Here is a 22,804-nt window from a genome sequence, read left to right as displayed (position 1 = left end):
TTGTAACAAACACAATTACACACAAAGTGTAACTCAGCAAGGGAGACTGACCAAAGAGACAAGGAGTTGTGCGTCTTTCGAAAACACTCGCGTCTCTCTGTAAGTCTACAAAAATTTAGGTGTTTACAAGTAAAGAATTAGCGTTCGAGTGGATGAAGTGGTCGCTTGGGTTGTTGAGCAACATTGACAACAAGTCAGAGGCAGTAGTAGTGTGGTGTGTACTAGCAATAGTAGTTGTAGTATTAGTAGTGAACACGTATGCTATTGTAGCTTGCGCTTTTAGGTTACCGCCGCTCCTCAAAGACGGTATTTGCGCAGGAGGTCGGCTTGCCACATGTACTTGCGCTCGGGAAAGTGCTTGGGAATCTTGATCTTGCGGAAGTCCTGGATGCACTTCTCCAGCTCCTCTTCCACAGTCAACTTTTCTTTCGCTGGCCGTTTCTTGCAGGTGCTGGTGTCCCGGGAACTTGTGGTCAGCGTCCGGAGAAGGACGCTCTTGCGATGCTGCTCGGACTGCTGCTGCTGCAGGACATGCTGAACGGGGCCTTTCTTGGGAGGCCTGTCCAACGTTTGCACGTGCGTCTGTCGGCTGACCGGCCCACGGATGACGGTGCCTTGCGGGGAGCTGGCCTCAGAGTGGCTCTCTGAGCTGGAGGTGGAGAGTTCATTGAAGGAGGTTCCACTCTCACCTTCGCCTTCACCTTTGTGTCCCTTGCAGCAGCAGTCGCAAGGTGGAGATGACCAGCGAGATGGGCCACCTGGAAAAGAAAAGAGAAGAGTTCACTCAAGGCCTGAAGGTGACATAGACTATGTGTATGGAATACTATAGTGTACTTCTTACTGTATAATATGCCACGTATAGTATACAGTAGCGTTCTGTCCAACCAAATTTTTCAGTGTTTATGATTTTATTTAATAAATATACAAATGGATGCTACTTTATTAGCTGCATTTCCACTGTCGGGCCAAGTTCTAGTGCGTGCCAAGGCCAGATGGGTTTCCATTGTCACTTCCAGGGCTTGAGCAGGACTCCTCGGGATCAATGGCAAGGGCTTTTTGGCCCGCCGACAGTGGAAAAGCGGCTATTGAGAACTTACTGGTAGAAGCCCAATCCTGCTTCTACCCCTAACAATATGGAACCTGTTAATTAATAAAAGTCCAGGAAGAGAACAATAGTTTTGAACGTGGTAACAATATGGGCCGCATGCATGAGAACAAAGCATCCATTTCAATTAAGCCACATTTATATTACATGGTTCAAGTGACCCAGTTCCAATATATTTCCACCTATTTTGCACAGATCGGATTACACAAACGTGGAAAAAGGAAAAAAGCACATGGATTCCGATATTCTCAGTTTGGTTTCATGCCTCATTCATATGTGGAAATAAATCTGAAAATGAGTCAGATACGAGTATTTGAATCTGCCATGTAAGCAGACAGATTGTATATTCCCATAAAAACGAGTAAAGTAATAAAAGCGTGGCATCAGACATGTATTGAACGCACATTTTTGCGCCACTCACTGGACACTTCATTTTGCAACTGCCACAAAATGTAAGGTATGTAATAACGGTGTGGCAGAAACATCACCTTGACCATATAAAGGGTGACTGAAAATTTCTAGGAGAACAAGCAGAAAATTTATGGAGCCTGGGTTGCTATATTATTTTCTCATCACGTGTGCAGCCTGCACTGCAATCGTTCACATATTTTCATAATTTTAACTGTATTACTGGTTAATACTTTGATAATAAATAGACTTAAATCATAGAAATTACAATGTGCAGTATTCTTTTAATTTCAGAGGGATATAATATATATGTATGTATATATATATGTATATGTATATATATATATAAATTACTATTGGTTTACATTAATAAGTGCAGTTCCTAATAATATTACATGCTCATTTCTTGTTAATTTCATGTTTATACACACTTGACAGTAAAGCTTGAGTTGGGAAGCTGACAATATCAACCATAACATTCAAAATCAATTTTTTTATGTAGAAAAGGTATATCTTGTACTCTTATTAAATGTCCCATTATTCTTCTATAGTCTTATATGGAACTGTCCAACAACTTCAGTGATTATGTGTGATTTAGTCGCAAATTGAAGAATTTGTGATTTTTCTTACTTCATACACATAAAAGAGCAAATCTCTGTCAAAATATGATTTCTTGATGATTTGATATTTTATATTAGCCTAGTGATTTTATAATTCATATCTTATAATGTCAAAATATAAAGGAAAAAGTATAAATGAATGTCTAATAAGCCAATAAGTGCTCCTCTGTTGCCATCTACAAGTTATAATGTTGATTTGATGTAATTTTTTAATTTTACAAGTGTTTGTTCACCACGGTATATTTTGGTCATCCCATTGAAAACAACATTCAAATTGGATCATTTTGGAGCTTTAAAGTGCTGGCAACAGTTGTGAAATGCTTGTACGTCATTGAAAATTGCTTGCATTTCTCTCTCAAAAGGCTGTACAAACCCTGAAATTAATAATATAACATTTGACTATTTCTACCACAACACCATGGTTACAGTTAGCGTTACTGCTTCTTGTTGTCTACGTCAGCGCTGCTTGAGCTGTTTATAACTGAGAATTCTGTGCAGAATTTGCATGCATCTCACGAGATCTCACAGCAACCTTTATTCATTTTGTGGTGAATTCAAACACTTCTTGCTGGATCTCGCAGCACTGTTCTGTAACAGTGTTGCGATATCAACTTTGATTCCCAAGTAAAGGTGCACTATTTGAGGGGACAGCCATTTTAAGTGGTGTTCGAAGGGATAGTGGATGTTCTCGAGTGCACTCATTCAATCCCACAATGCACCGCAAAAACGAGTGTACAACCGATGTACACTCAACGGCTAGAGAATCCCCAGAATGCATCGTGAGAGTCGCGCGCCGAATGAATTCCCGCGTCTCGGCAGAAGATGGCACCCGCAGCTGAATCATCCATCTATTAATTTTAGAGGCGCTCGTCCACGGCGTAATACAGCATAATACAACACAGGTACAAAATTAACTGTAAATTGACTATAAGGGTTTATACATAATTTCTGTGACAGAGTTCAAAATAAATCCTTCAATCTTACTACTGGAGCTGCCTGTATCAAATGATTATTAAACAGCAAGCAAACTATGCAAAAGCGGCAGTCCTTCCGGTGCACCCAGTGTCCGAATTCACTCACTCGTATTCATTCACTCCTTCAAGTGAACTGTATGAGAGGACTAATGTAGGGAATAGTGAATGAGGGTATAGGGGGCGATTTCGGATACAGCCAAGTTTGTTTGTGTCACGGTCCGAGCTGATAAATGGTCCGTGCTGCGCAGCTCAAACGAGTAGTGGGATTTTGTTATGCTTTTGTTTCGTTTGCCATTTGATGTTTCTCATATGCAACAGATATAGCAGCGCGAGTTGAACAATGCAGTGGTCGCACCAGTGCGAGCATGCACAAAATGTACTCGCACTGGCAGAAAAAATGGTCGCAAAATGCCACCATTTGGTCGCAGTCTGGAGTCCTGATATATTTCCAATGAGCCTGGTTTGCTATATTATTGTCTCATCACGTGTGCAAGTAAAACTAAGTTATGCTGGAAATGGTGTTCCAGTGTTCTGGAAAACCTGTGTTGAAAGCAGAGATCATCTTAGAACCAGTATAATAAGGCTTACGCCACAAAAACATACTGTGTGCTTTTATGTCAGCCACAAAGCACTACAATCAGGGGTATGAGACAAACAACATTCAGCTCCATTCACCTAACAGAGTGAAGCCAATTACACAGGCTGTGTTTTCTAAGGCCTGTCACTGATGAACTATGTCTGTTATTCTCCACCACATTGATCCACGCTATTTCACAACACTGATCCATGTCAGATTTTTAATTATGCAACCTCAATCCATTTGCATTTAATTATGCAAATGAAAGTTGGGGTGTCAAAAATGATTCACAGCGAGAGTGGCGGCACTTGATCAAACCCATTAGACGCCTATATGAATGTTTATGCACAAAGTCAAGGCCACATAGTTATAATTAAATATAATATAAAAGGTAATTGTGGAGTTGTGGCTACATTTAGCAATCTAGATTTGGCGAGTATAGACCTTCACTGTCAAATTATCATCTTTCAACATGAAACACAGTAGTGTGCATATCAAATTATCCTACAATCTGGATTCAGTGGATAAATGTCAGTGGATAAATATATATAATATCAACACACAGTACATAATATCCCTGTATATACCTCAATCTCTTTTAATTTAAATGAGATTAAACCTATTTATGTAATCAGTTATTAGATGTCATTAACAGTTCAGTACATCTGTTGTACCTTCTACTTTAATTTTCATCACTGAATCACAAAATGTCAGCTATAAATCTAATTTGAACTTTTATTTGTAGCCTATTATGAATTAAGAAGGTTCAGAGGGTGTATAATCATGCTGTAAGTGCCAGAAAGATGTTCATTTGCTGCAGTGAAACTATTTGGTAGTGCTATTGATCCCACACCAGCAATAGAGACCTTGTATTGCCAACACTGCAATAAAACAGTTGTGCTGTGTTGCAAAACACACATCACACCTCTAGGGATCCACCTCAAGCATATGAGATGAAGTATAAATATGATTTTAAAATGAAAACACACTGAGTCCTTTATGCAATAACAACCGTGATAGACAATATGCCAATAAATATCCATAGTGCTTAAAACATGACCTATCTTTATTGGGACAGTAAGAGGCCCCAAAAAAATGACAGGAAGTTGTGCTTCTCATTATGTGGCAGAGTCTGCTCTGGAATTAATTTGTGTCACTCAGTATAAAAAGGGACCTTTGATCGATGAGTCGAGGCCTCATAATTGGGGTTTTGAAAAATGGCCCCTGACTTGGCAAAACAGCTAAATCAGCTGGCGGCCAATTTTCTTGTCTAAACGGAATTATCAGGATGCGCCAAAGCAGTGTTGACAAATGCCATGCTTTTAAAAATGCCTCAGTGAATAATGTAGTTGGTCATGGGAAAATACTGAATAAGTTAATTAATGTATATAATAGTATTGAGTTTTTTTGTGTATGTGTATGTGTGTGTGTATATATATATATATATATGAAGAGTTTGGTTCCAAAACGCCATTTAAAAAAAAAGAGTTTCCACCAAAATCAGTATTGTATCTGGTCGGTATTGAAAAGTCTATTTTTAATTTTATGCAAAATGTGATACTTGTGGTGTTATTCTGTCATGTTTTCTCCATTTTTTTTCCAAACCACAACAAACGCCAGTCTCCTTTCTCTGCAGAATGCGATAAATCCGCTCAACCAATCACAGCGCACCATTCCACGCACTCTACCAGATTGGTGGCGCTTTGAATACACCCGGTATCCTAGTTTTCCTCATCTACTTTGTACTTTGTGATCAACAAACAAACAAAAATTAGGGCTGCACAATAAATCGCATGTGATTGTCATGGGCATCTCGTCAGTAAAGCCACTGTTCAAATAAACCTACCATTAAAGTGCCCCTATTATGCCTTTCAATATTACCTTTCATGCAGTGTGCCACATAGCAGTATGTGAACATAAACTTTCTGCAAAGTTGTGAAGCCGAAAGTGCACGATATATAAAGTTATTGTCTATCAAAAAAAAAAAAAGTCAGCTCGAATTCGCCTAAACAAGTCGTTAGGAATTCGAATCTTATTCTGTTAAAGCTGTACGTCACAAAGTAACACATTTGCATAATGTCTGCCCATGGGCTATCATTCGCGCTGTACGCGGTAGACCAATCACAAAGGACTGAACCATCTGACCAATCACAGCAGCGAGGGCTCACGGAAAGGAGGGGTTTAGAGAGACTGATTCTTTGAACTGCTTTGCACGATTCGTTTAGGAATCATTTAGAATTTAGGCAAAATTAAAGCAATTTTTTGAGAAAACTAAAGTGTTTTTTGACCTTGGATGCATGTAAATGTACTATGTTACTATCGTAACCTCAGTTCCCTGAGATATGGGAACGAGTACTACGTTGTAAGACGCTGTATGGGAAAAACTCCTTTTTTCTCTTCAACTGAAGCCTTTTCAATCATGCAGTGAAACTGCATGTCCATTGGTTCGTGCAGTGCTATAAAAACGAACCAATGGCGGCGGTGATGAGCGAGCCTATGACTATGCAGCCCGCCATAGCCCGCCAATATGGGCGCTTCGGCGCTTCGACGCTTCGCCGCCGCATCTCAGATTTCTTTGAATGAAGCAACTGAGGCGTGCAGCTCATAGCACGGCCAGGAACGCAGTACTTGTTCCCATATCTCAGGGAACCAAGGTTACGATAGTAACTGAGTACGTTCCCTGTCGATATTTCACTCATACTGCGTCGTAAGATGCTGTATGGGAACCAGTACAATCAAGCCGTGCTATGATGGGGAACGACTCAAAACCATAACTCACGTGGGAGAAGACCCAGGGGAGTTAAAAATACACCAAGCACAGGCTGAGCCATGAGGGTCATCCGTGGCCTGGGTGTCGGCCCGTATAGTTGACACGTGGTGTCCATATAACATGGACTGCCCAAGAGAAGGAGGGGCTTGAGCAATGTTGGTCAAGTGAACCCCTAAGACTGCTTAACTAGCCGGCGGCGGTGAATTAAGCGGAAAGGACTCTGGCCTGCAAGGCAGGAACGTCCAGGTTGTAAAACCTTATAAATGTGGACGGCGAGGACCAGCCGGCCGCCTCACAAATTTCCAAAATGGACACCCCGCTGGACCATGCCCAGGAAGAGGCGATGCCTCTGGTGGAATAGGCTCTGACTCCAATGGGGCACTGCAAACCTAAGGAGGAGTATGCTAGGGAGATAGCCTTCACCTGGAACCACCTGGAACGTCTTTGCTCCGTAACAGGGCGACCTTTAGCGTGGTTACCGAAGCTGACAAAAAGCTGTTCTGATCTCCTGTATGAGGCGGAACGTTCAATATATACCCTGAGGGCCCTGACGGGGCAGAGCACGGACAATTCCTGGTCATCCGTCGAAGGGGCCAGCGCAGAAAGCGTTATGACCTGGGCTCTGAACGGAGTGGTTTCAGGATGACTTTGGAGTAGTTAGGCCCAAATTCCAGGCAAGCAGGGTTGACGGGAAAGGCCTGTAAGTCTCCTACTCGCTTAACCGACGCCAGTGCTAACAGCAGGGCGGTTTTAAACGAGAGCGGTCTCAAGCTTGTGGACTGTAATGGTTAAAACGGGGGGCCCTTCAAGGCCCTTAGCACGGTTGGTAAGTCCCAAGGTGGAACTGTACAAGGGCGTGGAGGGTTCATTATCCTGGCGCCTCGTATAAACTGGACCACCGCACTATTTCTGCCCACCGATTGGCTAGCAATAGGGGCATGAAAAGCCGCTATGGCTGAAGCGTAAACCTTGATGGTGGATGGGGAATGCTGTTTATCCAGCATCTCCTGCAGAAATGAAAGAACCACTGATATCTCGGAGGAAACCTGATCTAAGTCGCAGTCTTGACACCGAGCTGAGAAAATAGACCATTTCAGAGTATAGAGGCGTCTGGTAGACGGGGCTCTTGCTTCTGCCATAGTGTTTAAGACACGCTCTGGGAGGACAAAAGACTCCCGTTGAGCGGCCACACATGCAGGGCCCATAACTCAGGCCGTGGAGGCCATAGCGTGCCGTTCGCTTGAGAGAGGAGGTCCCATCTCAAGGGAATGGGGCACGGGGCTGCTTCGAGCAGTTGGAATAACTCTGACACCCACGGCTGGTTCCTCCAAAGGGGGGCTACTAGAAGAAGCCTGTGCCGTTATTCCCTGACTCATCTGAGTACCTGTGGTAGTAGAGCGATTGGAGGGAAAGCATAGAGCGGAAGGCTGGGCCATTCGTGGGCCAGGGCATCCGTGCTCTTTGTGAAATAGATTGGGCAATGAGAGTTGTCTTCGGAGGCGAAGAGGTCTACTTGAGCTCTGCCAAAGACCTTCCAGATTTTCTGTACCGCAAGTGGGTGGAGCGTCCAGAGGAGATGTTTTTCCTCGACAACATGTCTGCTCCTTGGTTCAACTTGCCCGGCATATGCGTAGCCTTCAGTGAGTGCAGATTGGCCTGAGCCCAAAAAAGAAGGCCTTTCGCTAGCGTGCAGAGGCGCTTCGAGACGAGGCCGCCCTGGTGATTTCTGTATGACACCACGGACCTGCTGCCTGAGGTAATAGTATATTGTGTCCCCTTATGTCCGGCAGGAAGAATTGACAGGCACGGCACACTGCTAGCATCTCTAGGCAGTTGATGTGCAGACCTGACTCCTCCTCGGACCAGAGACCGAAGGTCGACTTGCCCTCGCACAGTGCTCCCCAACCCTTGTTGAAAGCATCTGTCGTGACAACCTTCCTTCTGTGCGTCGTGTCCAAGATCACACCTCACTTCAGCCAGAGAGGGTCCCTCCAACGGTTCAGGGCTTAAACACAGGCCCAGGTCACCGTTATGCGATGGCGAGCGTGACGCCAAGCAGCAAATGGAACCCTCTGCTTCAGCCAGAACTGGATGGGCCGCATGCGAAGCAGGCCCAACTGAAGTACTGGTGAAGCTGCTGCCATAAGGCCCAGCATTTTCTGGAAAGCCTTGAGCGGGTGGATGGTCCCTTCCTTGGAGGCCGCACGACGCTGAATCGTCATGGCTCGTTCCGCTGAGACAGTTGCTGTCATCTGCACAGAGTCGATAACTGTTCCCAGGAACGACACTCGTTGGCTGGGTAACAGTGTGCTCTTGGCAAAGTTGACCCTGAGCCCCAGGCGATCTAAGTGGCTGAGGAGGAGGGTCTTGTGCGACATTGAAATCGCCTCCGACTGGGCCAGAATGAGCTAGTCGTCGAGGTAGTTGAGGATGCGGATTCCCATCAGTCGCAGAGGGGAGAGAGCCACATCCATGCATCGCGTAAAAGTGCGGGGAGCCAGGGACAGCCCAAACAGGAGGACCTTGTATTGCAATGCCACCCCCTCGAATGCGAATCTCAAGAATCGTCTGTGATGGTGGGCTACCTGGATCTGAAAGTAAGCGTCTTTCAAATCCAGCGACATGAAGCGTCAAGGAAGGGGACCTTATCCGCCATTGGTTCATTTTATAGCACTGCACGAACCAATGGACGTGCAGTTTCACTGCGTGATTGAAAAGGCTTCAGTTGAACAGAAAAAATTTGTTTTTCCTATACAGCGTCTTACGATGCAGTACAAGTGAAATATCGACAGGGAACCTGTTTTAGGAGACTCATAAAACAATATTAGCAACCTTAAAAATGGCATAATAGGGGCACTTTAAAATAACAGACAGATCCTTTTTTTTGTCAGTGGGCAAACGTACAAAAGCAGCAGGGGATATACACACACACACACACACACACACATACATACATATATATGTATACATACATATATACAGTGCCGTGAAAAGGTTTTTGCCCCCTTCCTGTATTTTTTTATTTTTTTTTTTGCATATTTGTCACTTAAAAGATTCAGATCATCAAACTAATTTTAATATTACACAAAAATAATGCAAAAATTAAATACAAAATGCAGTTTATAAATGATGATTTCTTTTATTAAGGGAAAAAAAGCTGTCCAAACCTGCCTGGCACTACGTGAAAAATGAATGTTAAATTATGAAAGAACTGTGATTAACCACATTATTTTAGAAAGCTGAGTTAAATTTCACTAGCCACACCCAGGACTGATTATTGCCAGACCTGTTGAATCAAGCAATCACTTAAATAGAACCTGTCTGACAAAGTGAAGCATGCTTAAAGAGCAACACATCATGCCACGATCTAAAGAAATTCAGGAACAGATGAGAAACAATATAGTTGACATGTATCAGCCTGGAATGGGTTATAAAGCCATTTCTAAGGCTTTGGGACTCCAGCGAATCACGGTCAGAGCCATTATACACAAATGGAGAAAACTTGGAATAGTGGTGAACCTTCCTAAGAGTGGCTAGCCTACCAAAATTACTCCAAGAGCGCAATGACGACTCATCCAGAAGGTCATAAAAGAACCCAGAACAACATAAAGAACTGCAGGCCTCACTTGCCTCAATTTAGGTCATCGTTCATGATTCAACAATAAGAAAGAGACTGGGCAAAAACGACATGGCATGGAGTGGCCATGTCAAAGTCCGGAATTAAATCCGACTGAGATGCTGTGGCATGGCCTTAAACTGTCCATTAATGTAGAGCTGTTCTGCCCTTGAAATTTGTGCAATTAATGCTTGCTTTAGAGCCTGAGAAGTGCAAAAAAAAAATGTCCACAAACAAATAAAGGTATGTCTGGGCAATTAAAAAGACATTTATTATATTCATGATAAAACAATGTATTTGTACATATATTGTTTGTGTAACGTAGATGTAGATTTTCCAAACATAAGAACTGTCATTGTGACCAAAAATAAATAAATAAAATTGCCTTAATGGCTCAAAACATTTAATGTAAAAACTGTTTACTACATACTCAATGAAATCAATCCACTTAAATAAACAGTTTGAATTCTTTCAGAGAAATGGATCAAACTTACCAACGCTAACAGCATTTCAGCTACTGAAATTTACTGGAAGAGACATTATTATAACTGTCAGTGAGTCTAAATTAGTTTAATTACACAATCTTTAGGATAGCTAAAATGTGAACTAACATGATCGTTATATGCACAATATTAATATAATCACCAGGAAAGTCTTAACAAATATATAATGCCAAACACTATCGTGCATCCTTATAGCAAAATATCAAAATTCAAAAGCTGGGATAAGAAAAGGTGCGATTAATTAGTCTTTTTTTAATTAGATAAAATGAAATGCATAAGATATTTAATAAAGATTTTTTAAAAAAAAGAAAAAAGAAATAAGTTCAAATATTTGAAAAATAAGAGTTTGATTTTAAATATTTGACAAAAACATTATTTGGCCAACTCAACATAACGCACATAAAAAAAATAAAAAATTATAATGATTGTTCTGAATAGTTATTTTTATGTTTTGGCTGCATTATTACATATAAAACAAATGCTATTAGCACAAGTTTTTTTGAGGCTACAGTGAAGAGTGACGCTAGAAAAGCCCAAAATTAATTCATGCACGTGTCCACAAGACATTAACTGCTAAACCTCAACATTTCTACAACAGCTGACAGGGGCAGCACCCAGTCACAGCTTCCCTACCTCTGTGTGCCGACCGTCAAGCCCCGATCAATCTGCTGTTCCAACACACACCGGCCCAATCTGTCCACCCGGCCGCCCAGCCATCCATCTTCACTCGCACTCTGGCCGTATCAATACATCAGACAGCTGGTGAAGGTGCCTGAGTCATCGGACCCCGATTGATTCTTGTCATATACCTTGGCAACATGCTGAAGATGGCAAGGGAAGATAAACGTCGGCACTGACATGCAAGCAAATAATCAGTCTCATTGTCATTTATTTAGTTTGCCACTGTCACGTCACTGATGCACTATTTTTTAATGAGTTTGGACACTGTACCTCACGTCAGAGTTTCTGGCAGGAGTCACAATCTCTGAATCTCCGGCCATAGAAGAAACTATTAGCAATAAATTTGTTAAGGTGCCAACAGACCCACATAGCCAGACTTATGACTGGCAGCATAAAGTCTGAACGACACTGCAGATTATTCTGCCCAAGAACTGCCCGTTAGACAGGAAGAGACAGCTAAGTCAATGCCATCCTTCAGCTCACACACACAAATAAATTAAGCCCATTATAGATTGTGCCTTATTCATTTAAATTTATTCATTTAGCAGAGACTTTTATCCAAAGTGACTTACAAATTTGAACTAGTTTGAAATGTTTTACTGTATTACAAACAATTAAATATGTCAAACTAGTTCAAGCCAGAACAAGAAGAGATTTTTTTGGACTAAAAATATTTCTAAAGGTTATAGCACAACGGAGTGCAAAATGTTCGCGTGCGTTTTTCAGTTTTCATATTCCTCATCCTTTCCTATCAAAATGCATTTTGCTTTTTGCTCTCTGAAAGACATTCAAGAATGTTTTGAGATGGGTCTTACATCAGCCATTTCTTTTAAGTCCAACTCAAATTTCACTGATGTGATTGTGTGTGTGTGTCCGCATGCTTGTCCATGTGTCTTTTATTCCTATAGCAAGCATCAAGACATTCTCCATGCACAGTTTAAGCAAGACTGCCTCAACTGCTGAGCAATATGCCAGCTGTCAGCCAGGCATGCTGTGTTCTCTGTAGTGATGGAGTCGTCTTAATTAGGTCCATCTATTTCTGGCCATGAAAACGATGACATATTTCCCATTTAAACTTTGCTTAATAGTTTTATATTTTTTAATTATTGCTCAAGTCTCTGACTTGGATGGACAAAACAGTATTTTTACACATCATTGTGCTCTACAGATGAAAACGTCATACATGTTTGGAACAACATGAAGGTGAGTAAATGATGACAGCACTTTCACATTTCCCTGGTCTTATTGTACACAAGACATCTTTCGGTTTCGACTGACGTCACCAAATCTCTTATTTTACACTTTCCATTAAAACACTTGGCTTCAGTTTGGTATGGAATACCCACTTTTCAAGATCAGGTATAACCCACTCTTGCATTCAATATTCAGTTTCACTCAAATATGGACATTTTATGCTGACTTTAAACAAAAAGCCAGCATTTCCCATTAACTCTGCTAAAAGGGCATGCTGTGATACTAACACAGAATGAGGGATTTCAGAGTACAATTTCTTAAGCTTGCATCATGAATACCATCACTTTTTATTTAATAAAAATGTAAAAAATAATTAATATTACCGCAACCACATCAGGCCCTCTTATGTTTCAGAGGAATTTCTGGATATCAAACCGTCACTATCAGTGTTTGGATAAGAGTGTAATCTTCAAGTATCGGCTCTTACGTTTACATCTACTGAATAACACAACTAAATCCTGACATTTGCATAGGATTTTATAGATCAAAAGGAATTATTTTCATAAAATAATAAGCAAAAACATTTCTGAGACAAAATTCGGTGGGATGCTATTGAAATTGTCCTTGGGACTTACTATGCTTTACTGATGGTTAAAGAAATCTGCAACAAAAATGTAGCCATTAAATTCAAGGGAACACAACGGACACATAATTTTTCTCGGTAATTTGGTGTAGTTGTTGCTATAAAATACCATACAATACTTTTATCATGTTGCCTTTGTCAATCAATTGCACTCTAGAGCTACTGTAGATATCGACACTGACTTCCTGACTGCCTTTGATTGTAATTCACAATAGTTGATGAGATGATCCAGTCTTCCCATTACTAATTCTAGTCCTTTGCATACAAATATGAAATATTCCATGCAATTAAAAGAGTTCTGCTGAATGTATTACCAAGATAAATGTTGTGTATTTAAATATATTTGTAAAGATGAATATGCAATTTTCAGCATCTATCTGAGAGTGAGCAGCATCTGCAGGACTGTGTTACAAACAATGCTCAGCAGAAAATGTTCCAGAGTAGAGGTGGAAATGGTCATGAAAATAAAAACCTGAGTTTGGTTGTTGAGTGAGGTTGAAACCATGACAAGAACATACTTTCCTGTAGCTCAAACAGTAAAGAATAGTAAAGTAGCAAAATACCATGAATGCAATGTAAGCCACTTTGGATAAAAGCATCTGCCAAATGCATTAATGTAAAAATATGATTTTTTTGATCACACTGTAGTTTGGGGACCAATTCTCACTGTTAACTAATATTTAACTACAACTTTTGCCTCAATAAACTAGACATGGGGTCGGATTAAGGAAATCTAAAATATGATCATGCAGAATAAGTAATTAATATGTACTTTATAAATACTAAACAGCCAATATGATAGAAATATGCATGCTAATAATCAATTAGTTAATAGAGAGAATTGGTCCCTAAAGTGTTACCGATTTCTTTTTCTTTTTTTTTTTGCCATAAATACTTCACTAACACCCAATCTTTGTCTGTCAGTGCATCAAACCAGTCTGATAATTTTTGAAGTAGCTTTTTCTGCCAAGGTCTCTGTGCTTCTAGCAGCGTTCACACCTGCCGCAGTGCTTACAAAGAACAAACATATCGGCAGGGCTTATTTATCTAACTGACCGCTGGAAGAAAGTGTTGATGCTGCATTTACTGCCGCACCTGCAGATCGAGATCGCCGATTAACAATGTGACAGCACTGGAAACTAGAGCAGCACTGAGATCTCCCTCTCCCTGCATGATGGGATCAGAGTCACAAAATCAGGAAAAAGACACGCTTGCCTGCTTAATAACTGAAGCAAAGTGAGAGGCTGATGGAGGCTGAGAAAGGGGTGATAGGTACTGGATCAATACCATCGAGAATGAATCTTCTTGTCATGGTTCCAAACTCACCCCACAACCAAACCCAGATGCTTATCTTTTAAGGTCTATATGCTAAAGTGTTGGTTGTGCAGTGAGCAGTTGCATTTAAAGAAGAAAAAATGTCTCAGTCTCTTGACAAAGACTGGAAAATAGAGTCAAGACCTATTGTTGCCATTAGACAAACAAGTACATCTTTTAAGACCAGTCAGTGCAAGTTTATTTCAGTTGAAACAGCTCAGAATTACATTTTAGTCTAGGACTAGGCTTAAGCCTTGTCTGTGAAACCGGGGGTATATGTTTTATTTGATTTAGTTTTCTTATTTTATTTTAGTGAAAGATTTATTTTGAGTAACAAATGTTTTTTTTTTTTTTTTTTAGTTTATTTCAAGTAACATTTTTATTATTTATTTAGTTTTAGTTTCAGTTTTAGTTAACAACGATAACCCTGTTTGCCTTATATTTATTTTGGTCATGACAACTTTCAGAATGATTGGCATGGTAATGTACATGACAATGTAAATGTATTTGGTCTTGGCGGAATAGATCTGCTACGCTGCTGCTGCTGCGGCAGAACAACTACCGAGACTTTCTACTGCCAATACATCCACAACATGCTGCTGTGAGCATGTAAGAAATATTGCTGCTGCAAATATAACATACATGAAATAACACCCTATAGCATACATTAATCACCTCGTAGTAGATACAGGTGGAGCTGGGGAAGGTGGAGAGTTCCTGAAGCACGCTGCGAAACTGCTACAACAAGCACTAGTCCTATTTTTGAATGTTGAGCAGAGAGCTCATTGGCTACCCATACAGGAGAGAACCAATCAGCTGTGAAAATGATGCCATTAGGTCAGCCTGGGTTACAAGCAAGCTCCAGAAATTGGAGAAAGCCAAACTGCAAAGAGAAAATCGATTGAATTTATTTTTACCAATAGGTAGCTAAATTTGTCTGTACACTGCAAAAAGAAAAAAAAGAAACGGACCAAAAAAGGTCTAGGAAAAATCCAATTATTTATTTTTCATATGCAAAAGTGAAAAAGTGACAGAAGTGCAAAATGTATGTACTGTATGTGTTGGTCCAGTGGTGTAATTTGTGCTTTTGACACAGTTCTGGGTTCAAAACCCAACTTTTAATAAACCAAGCTGAATTGTCACTGCATATTAGTGGATGTATGTCAGAAACAGGGCATGTGACTTAATTGGAACAGAGAGCAAGCCGTGGAGTGACGAGGAGCAAAAGAGAAGGAGAAGGGTGCAGCACCCGTGACAACAGTGCCGCTTGAAAAGTATGTCTAACAGGGCCTACTTCAGCCCAGCTAAATTTCAACTTAGCCCCCTTAAAATTTTGTGATAAACTCTGTAATCTGTGCACGAATTTGTGATTCGTGATTCGGTCTTCTATAAATCTCACATGAAAATGGGGGTGAGTTCTTCAGTCCGCAGCGGCACAGGTTCAGCATCAGAAGTTGAGAACAAGGTTTGCACATTTAAAGGGGTCATGAACTGCCTTTTTTACATTATTTTGTACTGCTCTCTGAAGTCCACTTATAACGATATCAAGATTTTTACATCAAAAAACATAATTTGGAAATAATAGGCAATTTTCTGTCCTGTTTTGACCCCCCACATCAGAACGCTCTGTTTGAATAGGCGTGGAGGATTGTAGACTTGGAAGTTAATGCCCACTGCTATGATTGGCTAATAGTTGTGTAGGTTTGACAGCATATGTGCCTCATGGATGGACGCTGCCACGATTTAGGTTAAAAGCGCATAAATACTCAGTACATTTCAAATAATCTGTAAGAAGAGACAAAGAAATAGTGACCACATAACTTTACTGTCAGATCCAATATAGGCGGCACAGCATTGTCTTTTCATTTCAATCTTTCTGAAAATCTGGCGTCGAATTGTGCCTTGTTTGTAAACAAATCCAGGATAAAATTAAGTGAACAAAGGACCAAGTTCTTACTGACGCAGTCTGGAACTGCATTAAAAATAAAGTTCAGCAAATAAAGTTTATCGTTTGGTTTCTGCGTAGACCTGCATTTATTTAAGTTTGTTTAGACTAAAAAATTTGAGCAGATACAAAGGAGGAGATTAGATTACTTGACAGAAACACAAAACATTATGTTGTCTGAACAACATTTGTGAATCTATGTAAAGGGATTTGTGGTTTTTGATGTCACTTTGAATGAAGTGGCAAATTGATAGATTCATGTGCTGTCATAAAAAAAAGATTTAATATGGATTGATTGAATGTGTATATATACTCTTTATTACTAGTTTTAATGCAAAATATACATGAATGAAAATCTCACCTCTCGTGTAATGGTTCGATTAGTGTTTCAACCACAAAAAGATGTCATTAAAACAGCTTGTAAAGAAAATCTAACATAGCATTTTATTTACCTCAGGCAAGTCATCAGCTCATCTTTTGCTAGAGAAATGAAGACTAGAGAAGAGCATTTTGAGAAATATTAGACTATATACTTCATTATATATGGTTAATGATGTCTTAATTTAATGTAGACTATATGTTTAAATAAATATTTTATTAAACTAATTATGACTCTGTAAATATATTTCAACAACAAATAGAGAATTTAATAGAAAAGTTAATTTAAGAACAATTTACATGTTTGCATACATTATTTATTTATTTTTAATTTGAGTGTTGATTTATTATAGTTAAAAATACACATTTGGGCTCTGTTGTTAGCTGTGTAGCTGTGGGCTCCCTTTAGAGGAGAAGCTGAAGTGGATTTTTATCCCTAAGGAAATTTTAATTATAACTGAATGTATTTAAAGAAAGAGCAGTTTGTTCAGTAAACCATTGTTGAATTAAAAAAAAATATATAAAGCAGGAATTGTGTGCGCTCAGAACAAACAAAACAAAGGTTCTCAGGTGCGTAGAACAAAAAGAAGAAAATTTTTAGTCCAATAGGTAGATAAATTTGTCTATACACTGCAAAAAGAAAAAAAAAGAAACAGACCAAAAAAGGTCTAGGAAAAATCCAATTATTTATTTTTCATATGCAAAAGTGAAAAAGTGACAGAAGTGCTTATTAAAAACAGACCAGAGAGCAGACGTTTCAGCCATGCTTTCTTCAGTCTGCTCTCTGGTCTGTTTTTAATACAAAAAAAAAAGCGGGATCATCCTGAACGACCTTCAAGAGCGGCACCGCTCGCCCCCTCAGAGCGTTTCAGAGAATGCTGGGCCTCATGGCCGCAACATCACCTGTGCTACAGCTGGGCCTGCTTCGCAGGTTCACGGGTTCCACCCCACGCATGGCGGCACGGACGCCAGCATATCAGGGTAAGCCAGGCCTGAGTGACAGCCCTGGCCCCCTGGAAGAACCCACAATGGATGGAAAAAGGTGTGGCCATGGGCATGGTCTGCAACAGGAAAGTTGTCACGACAGACGCCTCCAACACGTGTTGGGGGGCGCTGTGCGAAGGCAAACCGACCTTTGGCCTTTGGTCGAAGGCAGAGAAAGGCTTCCACATCAACTGCTTGGAGATGCTAGCAGTATGTCGAGCCTGCCAATTTTTCCTGCCAGAGCTAATGGGACGCCATGTGCTGATTCACTCAGACAACATGTCCGTGGTGTCCTATATAAATCACCAGGGAGGTCTCTCCTCGAGGCGCCTCTTCATTCGGGTAGAGCGCCTTCTGGAGTGGGCTCAGCTCAACCTGCGCTCGCTGAGAGCAGCACACTTGACGGGCAGATTGAACCAAGGAGCGGATATGTTATCTCGGAGCAATGTCCCCTCGGAGGAGTGGATGCTCCATCTGCAGACGGTTCGGATGATTTGGAAGATCTTTGGCAAGGCCAGTAGACCTTTTCGCCTCCAAAGACAACTCTCACTGCCCAACTTATTATTCGAAGGTCAAGGACGCGTTGGCCCACGACTGGCCCAACCTCCTCCTTTATGCATTCCCTCCGATCACCCTGATTCCACAGGTCATCTGGCGGATCAGGGAACAAGGACACAAGGTCTTATTGGTGGCCCCCTTGTGGGAAAACCAACCTTGGTTGTTGGAGCTGACTCAGCTGCTGACTGCAGCCCCCTGGCCCGTGCCCCTGAGACGAGATCTCCTCTCTCAGGCTAACGGCACAATATGGCACCACCGTCCCAAGCTGTGGGCCCTTCACCTTTGGCCGCTGGACGGGAGCCTACCAGCCTCCCAGAGCGAGTGCTAAACACCATTTCTGAGGCTAGAGCTCCGTCTACGAGACGCCTCTATGCCCTTAAGTGGTCGGTTTTCTCCGCTTGGTGCCTAGACCGCGGTGAAAACCCCTCTACCTCTGAGTTAGCGGTGATTCTGTCCTTCCTGCAGGAGCTGCTGGATAAAGGACGTTCTCCCTCTACACTCAAGGTGTTCGTAGCAGCTATAGCGGCCTTTCACGCCTCTATAGCAGGCCAATCAGTGGGCAGAGACAACGCAATTGTCCGCTTTCTGAGGGGAGCCAAGAGGCTGAATCCACCTCGGCCCCTTACCGTCCCTACATGGGACCTACCCACTGTACTGAGGGCCCTGAAGGATCCTCCCTTTGAGCCGCTACAGTCTACGAACCTTCGGTCACTGTCGCTGAAGACTGCTCTGCTATTAGCACTAGCGTCAGTTAAGCGAGTAGGGGACCTACAGGCGCTCTCTATTAGCCCTGCCTGCCTGGAATTCGGGCCCAACGACTCCAAGGTCATCCTGAAACCAAGGCATGCATACGAACCTAAGGTACTTTCAACTTCGTTCAGAGCTCAGGTCATTACACTCTCCGTGCTTCCTCCTTCTGAGGAGGACCAGGTGTTATCCTTGTTATGCCCTGTCAGAGCTTTGAGGATCTACTTTGAGCATTCCGCCTCCTTTAGGCGTACGGAACAGCTCTTTGTTAGCTTTGGTAACCCCGCCAAAGGGCATCCCGTCACGAAGCAGAGACTCTCTAAGTGGATAGTGGATGCAGTTATGCTGGCGTACTCTTCCTTGGGCCTTCAATACCCCATTGGAGTACGAGCCCATTCTACTAGAGGCATCGCCTCATCATGGGCTTGGTCTAGTGGTGTGGCCATTAGAGAGATTTGTGCGGTGGCCGGCTGGGTCATGCCATCCACATTTGCTAGGTTTTATAACCTGGACGTACCGGCCTTACAGGCCAGGGTCCTCTCATTACTCCCCAGGACGAGCATGACCTCTATGAGTTTAGCTCGCTTTAGTATACTATTGCACTTCCCTATGAGCATTAAATGCTTATGGAGGTATATTAGGCAGTTGTTCCTCGACCTTAGCACGGCGTGATTGAATTGTGTTCCCATATCGTCTTTAACAAGACGCAGTACGAGTGGAGTATCGTCAGGGAACGTACTCGGTTACTATCTTAACCTCGGTTCCCTGAGATACGGAACGAGTACTGCGTACTTTACCGTGCCAGGTAGCTGCACGACTCAGTCGTCGCTTCAGTCGAAGTAACCTGAGAATCCTATGGCGAAACAGCCGCTAATATAGCCAGATAGCCCAGCCCATTCTGGCGGGCTTCGTCACCATAGGCTCGTGCAGCTCCGCTGCTGACCCATTGGTTCGTTATATACACACTGCACGAACCAATAGTCGTGCAGTTTCACTGCGTGATTGAATAAGACTTCAGTTCAAAGGCTTTTTCCCATAGCGTCTTTAACAAGTCGCACTACTCGTTCCATATCTCAGGGAACCGAGGTTACGACAGTAACCGAGTACGTTCTTTGTTTTGTGGAAGTAAAGTTCCTAAACCACTTTCTGAATACAGAAAAAAAGGAATTGTCTGGCAAATAACGGACAAGGACAGATTTCTATGTGACGCTGTCAGTCATGGAGCTTCAGTGAAAATGACACCAGCAGTTTCTCACTTGCGTTTCTTGCCAAAAAAAAAACTAACTGGCCTTGGTTTTCAAAAGGAAGTATTAACGATGGGGAAATCAATGGCGTGATTCTCCCGGGACTCATTAGTTGTGGCATGTACAACAAAAAAATTTGGAAAAGGGCTTAAAGAAGATGATGCAAGTACCAGTGAAAGTATTAAAATATGCAAGTGGGATATTCATTTTATCTTTAATTGAGGAATATGCTTGTCTGCAGCTTTGCAAGTAAACGGTCCTACTGAAGCAAAATTCTACCTTAACCTTGAAAATATTTCACACGGAATGTGTCCATATGTTTGTATTGTGTCCGGTCTTTTAAAATTTTAAAAGGAAGAGAATTTACACTAATACTGGTTTGGGAAAGATAACATGCACCATTTACAAAAAACGCAATTACGTTTTGACCACTAAAGCACACGAGATGTTTCTTTTTGACCATATTTTCTCATGCCTGCAAGGCTTTATGACTTTGTTTTTGTTGACTAAAGAGATTTCTCAGTCCCATTTTCAACCAAATGGCCTTATGGGAGCTTAATTCCAACAGAATAGCAGATTTTTATGTTGTTTCGTGTCTCAAAAGAGTCGGTGCATTTTATCATTGGCTCTATTACATGAGTATTCAATTAAAACTACGAGAAGTCCAGTCTCTAAATTTTCTTCCCAGCAGCAACCATCATAACTTATATTGCTTCATTAGCCAATGTGATTTTTAGGGGTAATAAAAAAGTCTGACCCTCCTATAATAGGTTCTAGAAGCTTGACAACAACAACGATACAGCTGTTTTGTCCAGTGTAGGACCTGTACAGTATATATATATATAATAATAAATTATATATAGAAATAAATGCAGCTTTATACATGAGCAGAAGCTATTTTGACTTTTGTCAGTTAGAAGAGCAGAATATTAGAATGATTTCTTAATAATAATGTCACACTGCACACTAGAGTAACTCCTGCTAAAATTAGTCGTGGCCTAATGGTTAGAGAGTCGGACTAGTAATCGAAAGGTTGCGAGTTCGAGCCCCCGGCCGGCAGGAATTGTAGGTGGGGGGAGGGAATGTCCAGCGCTCTCTCCACCCTCAATACCACGACTGAGGTGCCCTTGAGCAAGGCACCGAACCCCCAATTGCTCCCCGGGCGCTGCAGCATGGCTGCCCACTGCTCCGGGTGTGTGTGTGTGTGTGTGTGTGTGTGTGTGTGGATTTGTTCACTACTCACTGCTGTGTGTGTGCACTTGGATGGGTTAAACGCAGAGCACCAATTTCGAGTATGGGTCACCATACTTGACAATACGTCACGACTTAAGCTTTGCAAAGCAGAAAAAGAAAAAAAAATTCACAATATTATTATTGTTTTAACCGCATTTTTGAATGTCAGTGTCATCATACAACCCCAACCTTTTGAACAGTGGTGGATATTGGGATTCATCTCAGAGCTGGTTTGGTTCATGGCTTTTGACTCTCTACTTAAAGATTCTTATTTTTTGAAACCCCAGTGGAGAAAATTAATGCTTCCACAAAAAATGCAAAACGTGGGCAGACACTGTTATGTTGACCTCAGCTGTATTCGCTGTACTAAAAAACATTTGTCCCAACTGACTTCCACTGTATGTACCACACACTTTTTGTTTTTTTCTTTTTTCAAAGTTTCGCCTTTTGTGTTCACAGAAGAAAGCACGTAACACCAGATTGGAATGGCATTAGAGTGAATAAACTTAAATTATGCTTTATTAAAGGGTCAACTAACCCTTCAAAGACACAAAATCATGACTTGTAGTTTGTTATCTGCCAGTCAATAGGTTGCAAAATCAAACAAATCATTGGTAAATGAAAGATGAGCAGAATCTGGAGACTCTGCGTCAGCAGCTGAGAAAAAACCCAGTGCTATTTCCACTTTGATAAACATCATCTGCTCTTCCATGTCTCCAGCACCAGTCCCAGTATGCGGTAGGTCATTAGGTACGTCATATTTTGGCTCTCCTTGACTTCTCCACTCAGATATGAACAGGCTCTTGCAGACTTTCTCACAACGTGACAGCTTTTCACACATCTGCTCTTTTGTCAGGCTTCAGGGCTGCTGAGTTCTGCCACACTAGATTGCTCTCACCACGGCTTGGCAGCTGAAATCTTCATGTAGTCACAACATGCTCTGTTCTGCTTAGATGAACTTTTGTATTCGGAAAATACTTTTTCTTTGTATTTAGAGATGAAGAATCGCTTTTGCGAAAACATGTATGTATCCTATTTTAACCAATATACTCCTTGGTCATGTGTTTCATGGCTTCTTTTACAGATGTAGCATTGTCATAATATGGTATAACTTGCTATAGCTCACAGTATAGTATTTGAATAACCTCCATCGGTACAGAATAATGGCAATTGTGTGCTGTTCTGTACTATCGGCAGCTCTTTCAAGGCAGTCTCAAGACAGTCTGTCTCGGAAGCCAAGAATTTGAACTATCGCCATTAAATTCAGTGCATTTTGCATGAACAAATTTCTGAATGAGAACTATCCATTC

General features: G+C 41.5%; 1 protein-coding gene across 1 annotated transcript in view; it reads right to left on the bottom strand.

Annotated features, from left to right (window-relative positions):
* Window positions 1-297: 297 nt before the first annotated feature.
* LOC306855931 (BTB/POZ domain-containing protein KCTD16-like) overlaps window positions 298-22,804 on the bottom strand; it is a gene marked incomplete at both ends in the record, with an annotated part of 62,633 nt that continues 40,126 nt past the window's right edge. Inside the window, one exon of the mRNA XM_079394901.1 lies at window positions 298-758. Coding sequence (XP_079251027.1) covers window positions 298-758 — 461 coding nt within the window. The remainder of the gene's footprint in view (window positions 759-22,804) is intronic.

This window comes from Barbus barbus (genome assembly GCF_936440315.1).
Source record: "Barbus barbus genome assembly, chromosome: 36".
In the NCBI taxonomy this organism is placed as follows: Eukaryota; Metazoa; Chordata; class Actinopteri; order Cypriniformes; family Cyprinidae; genus Barbus; species Barbus barbus.
This window is presented reverse-complemented; position numbering and strand designations above follow the sequence as displayed.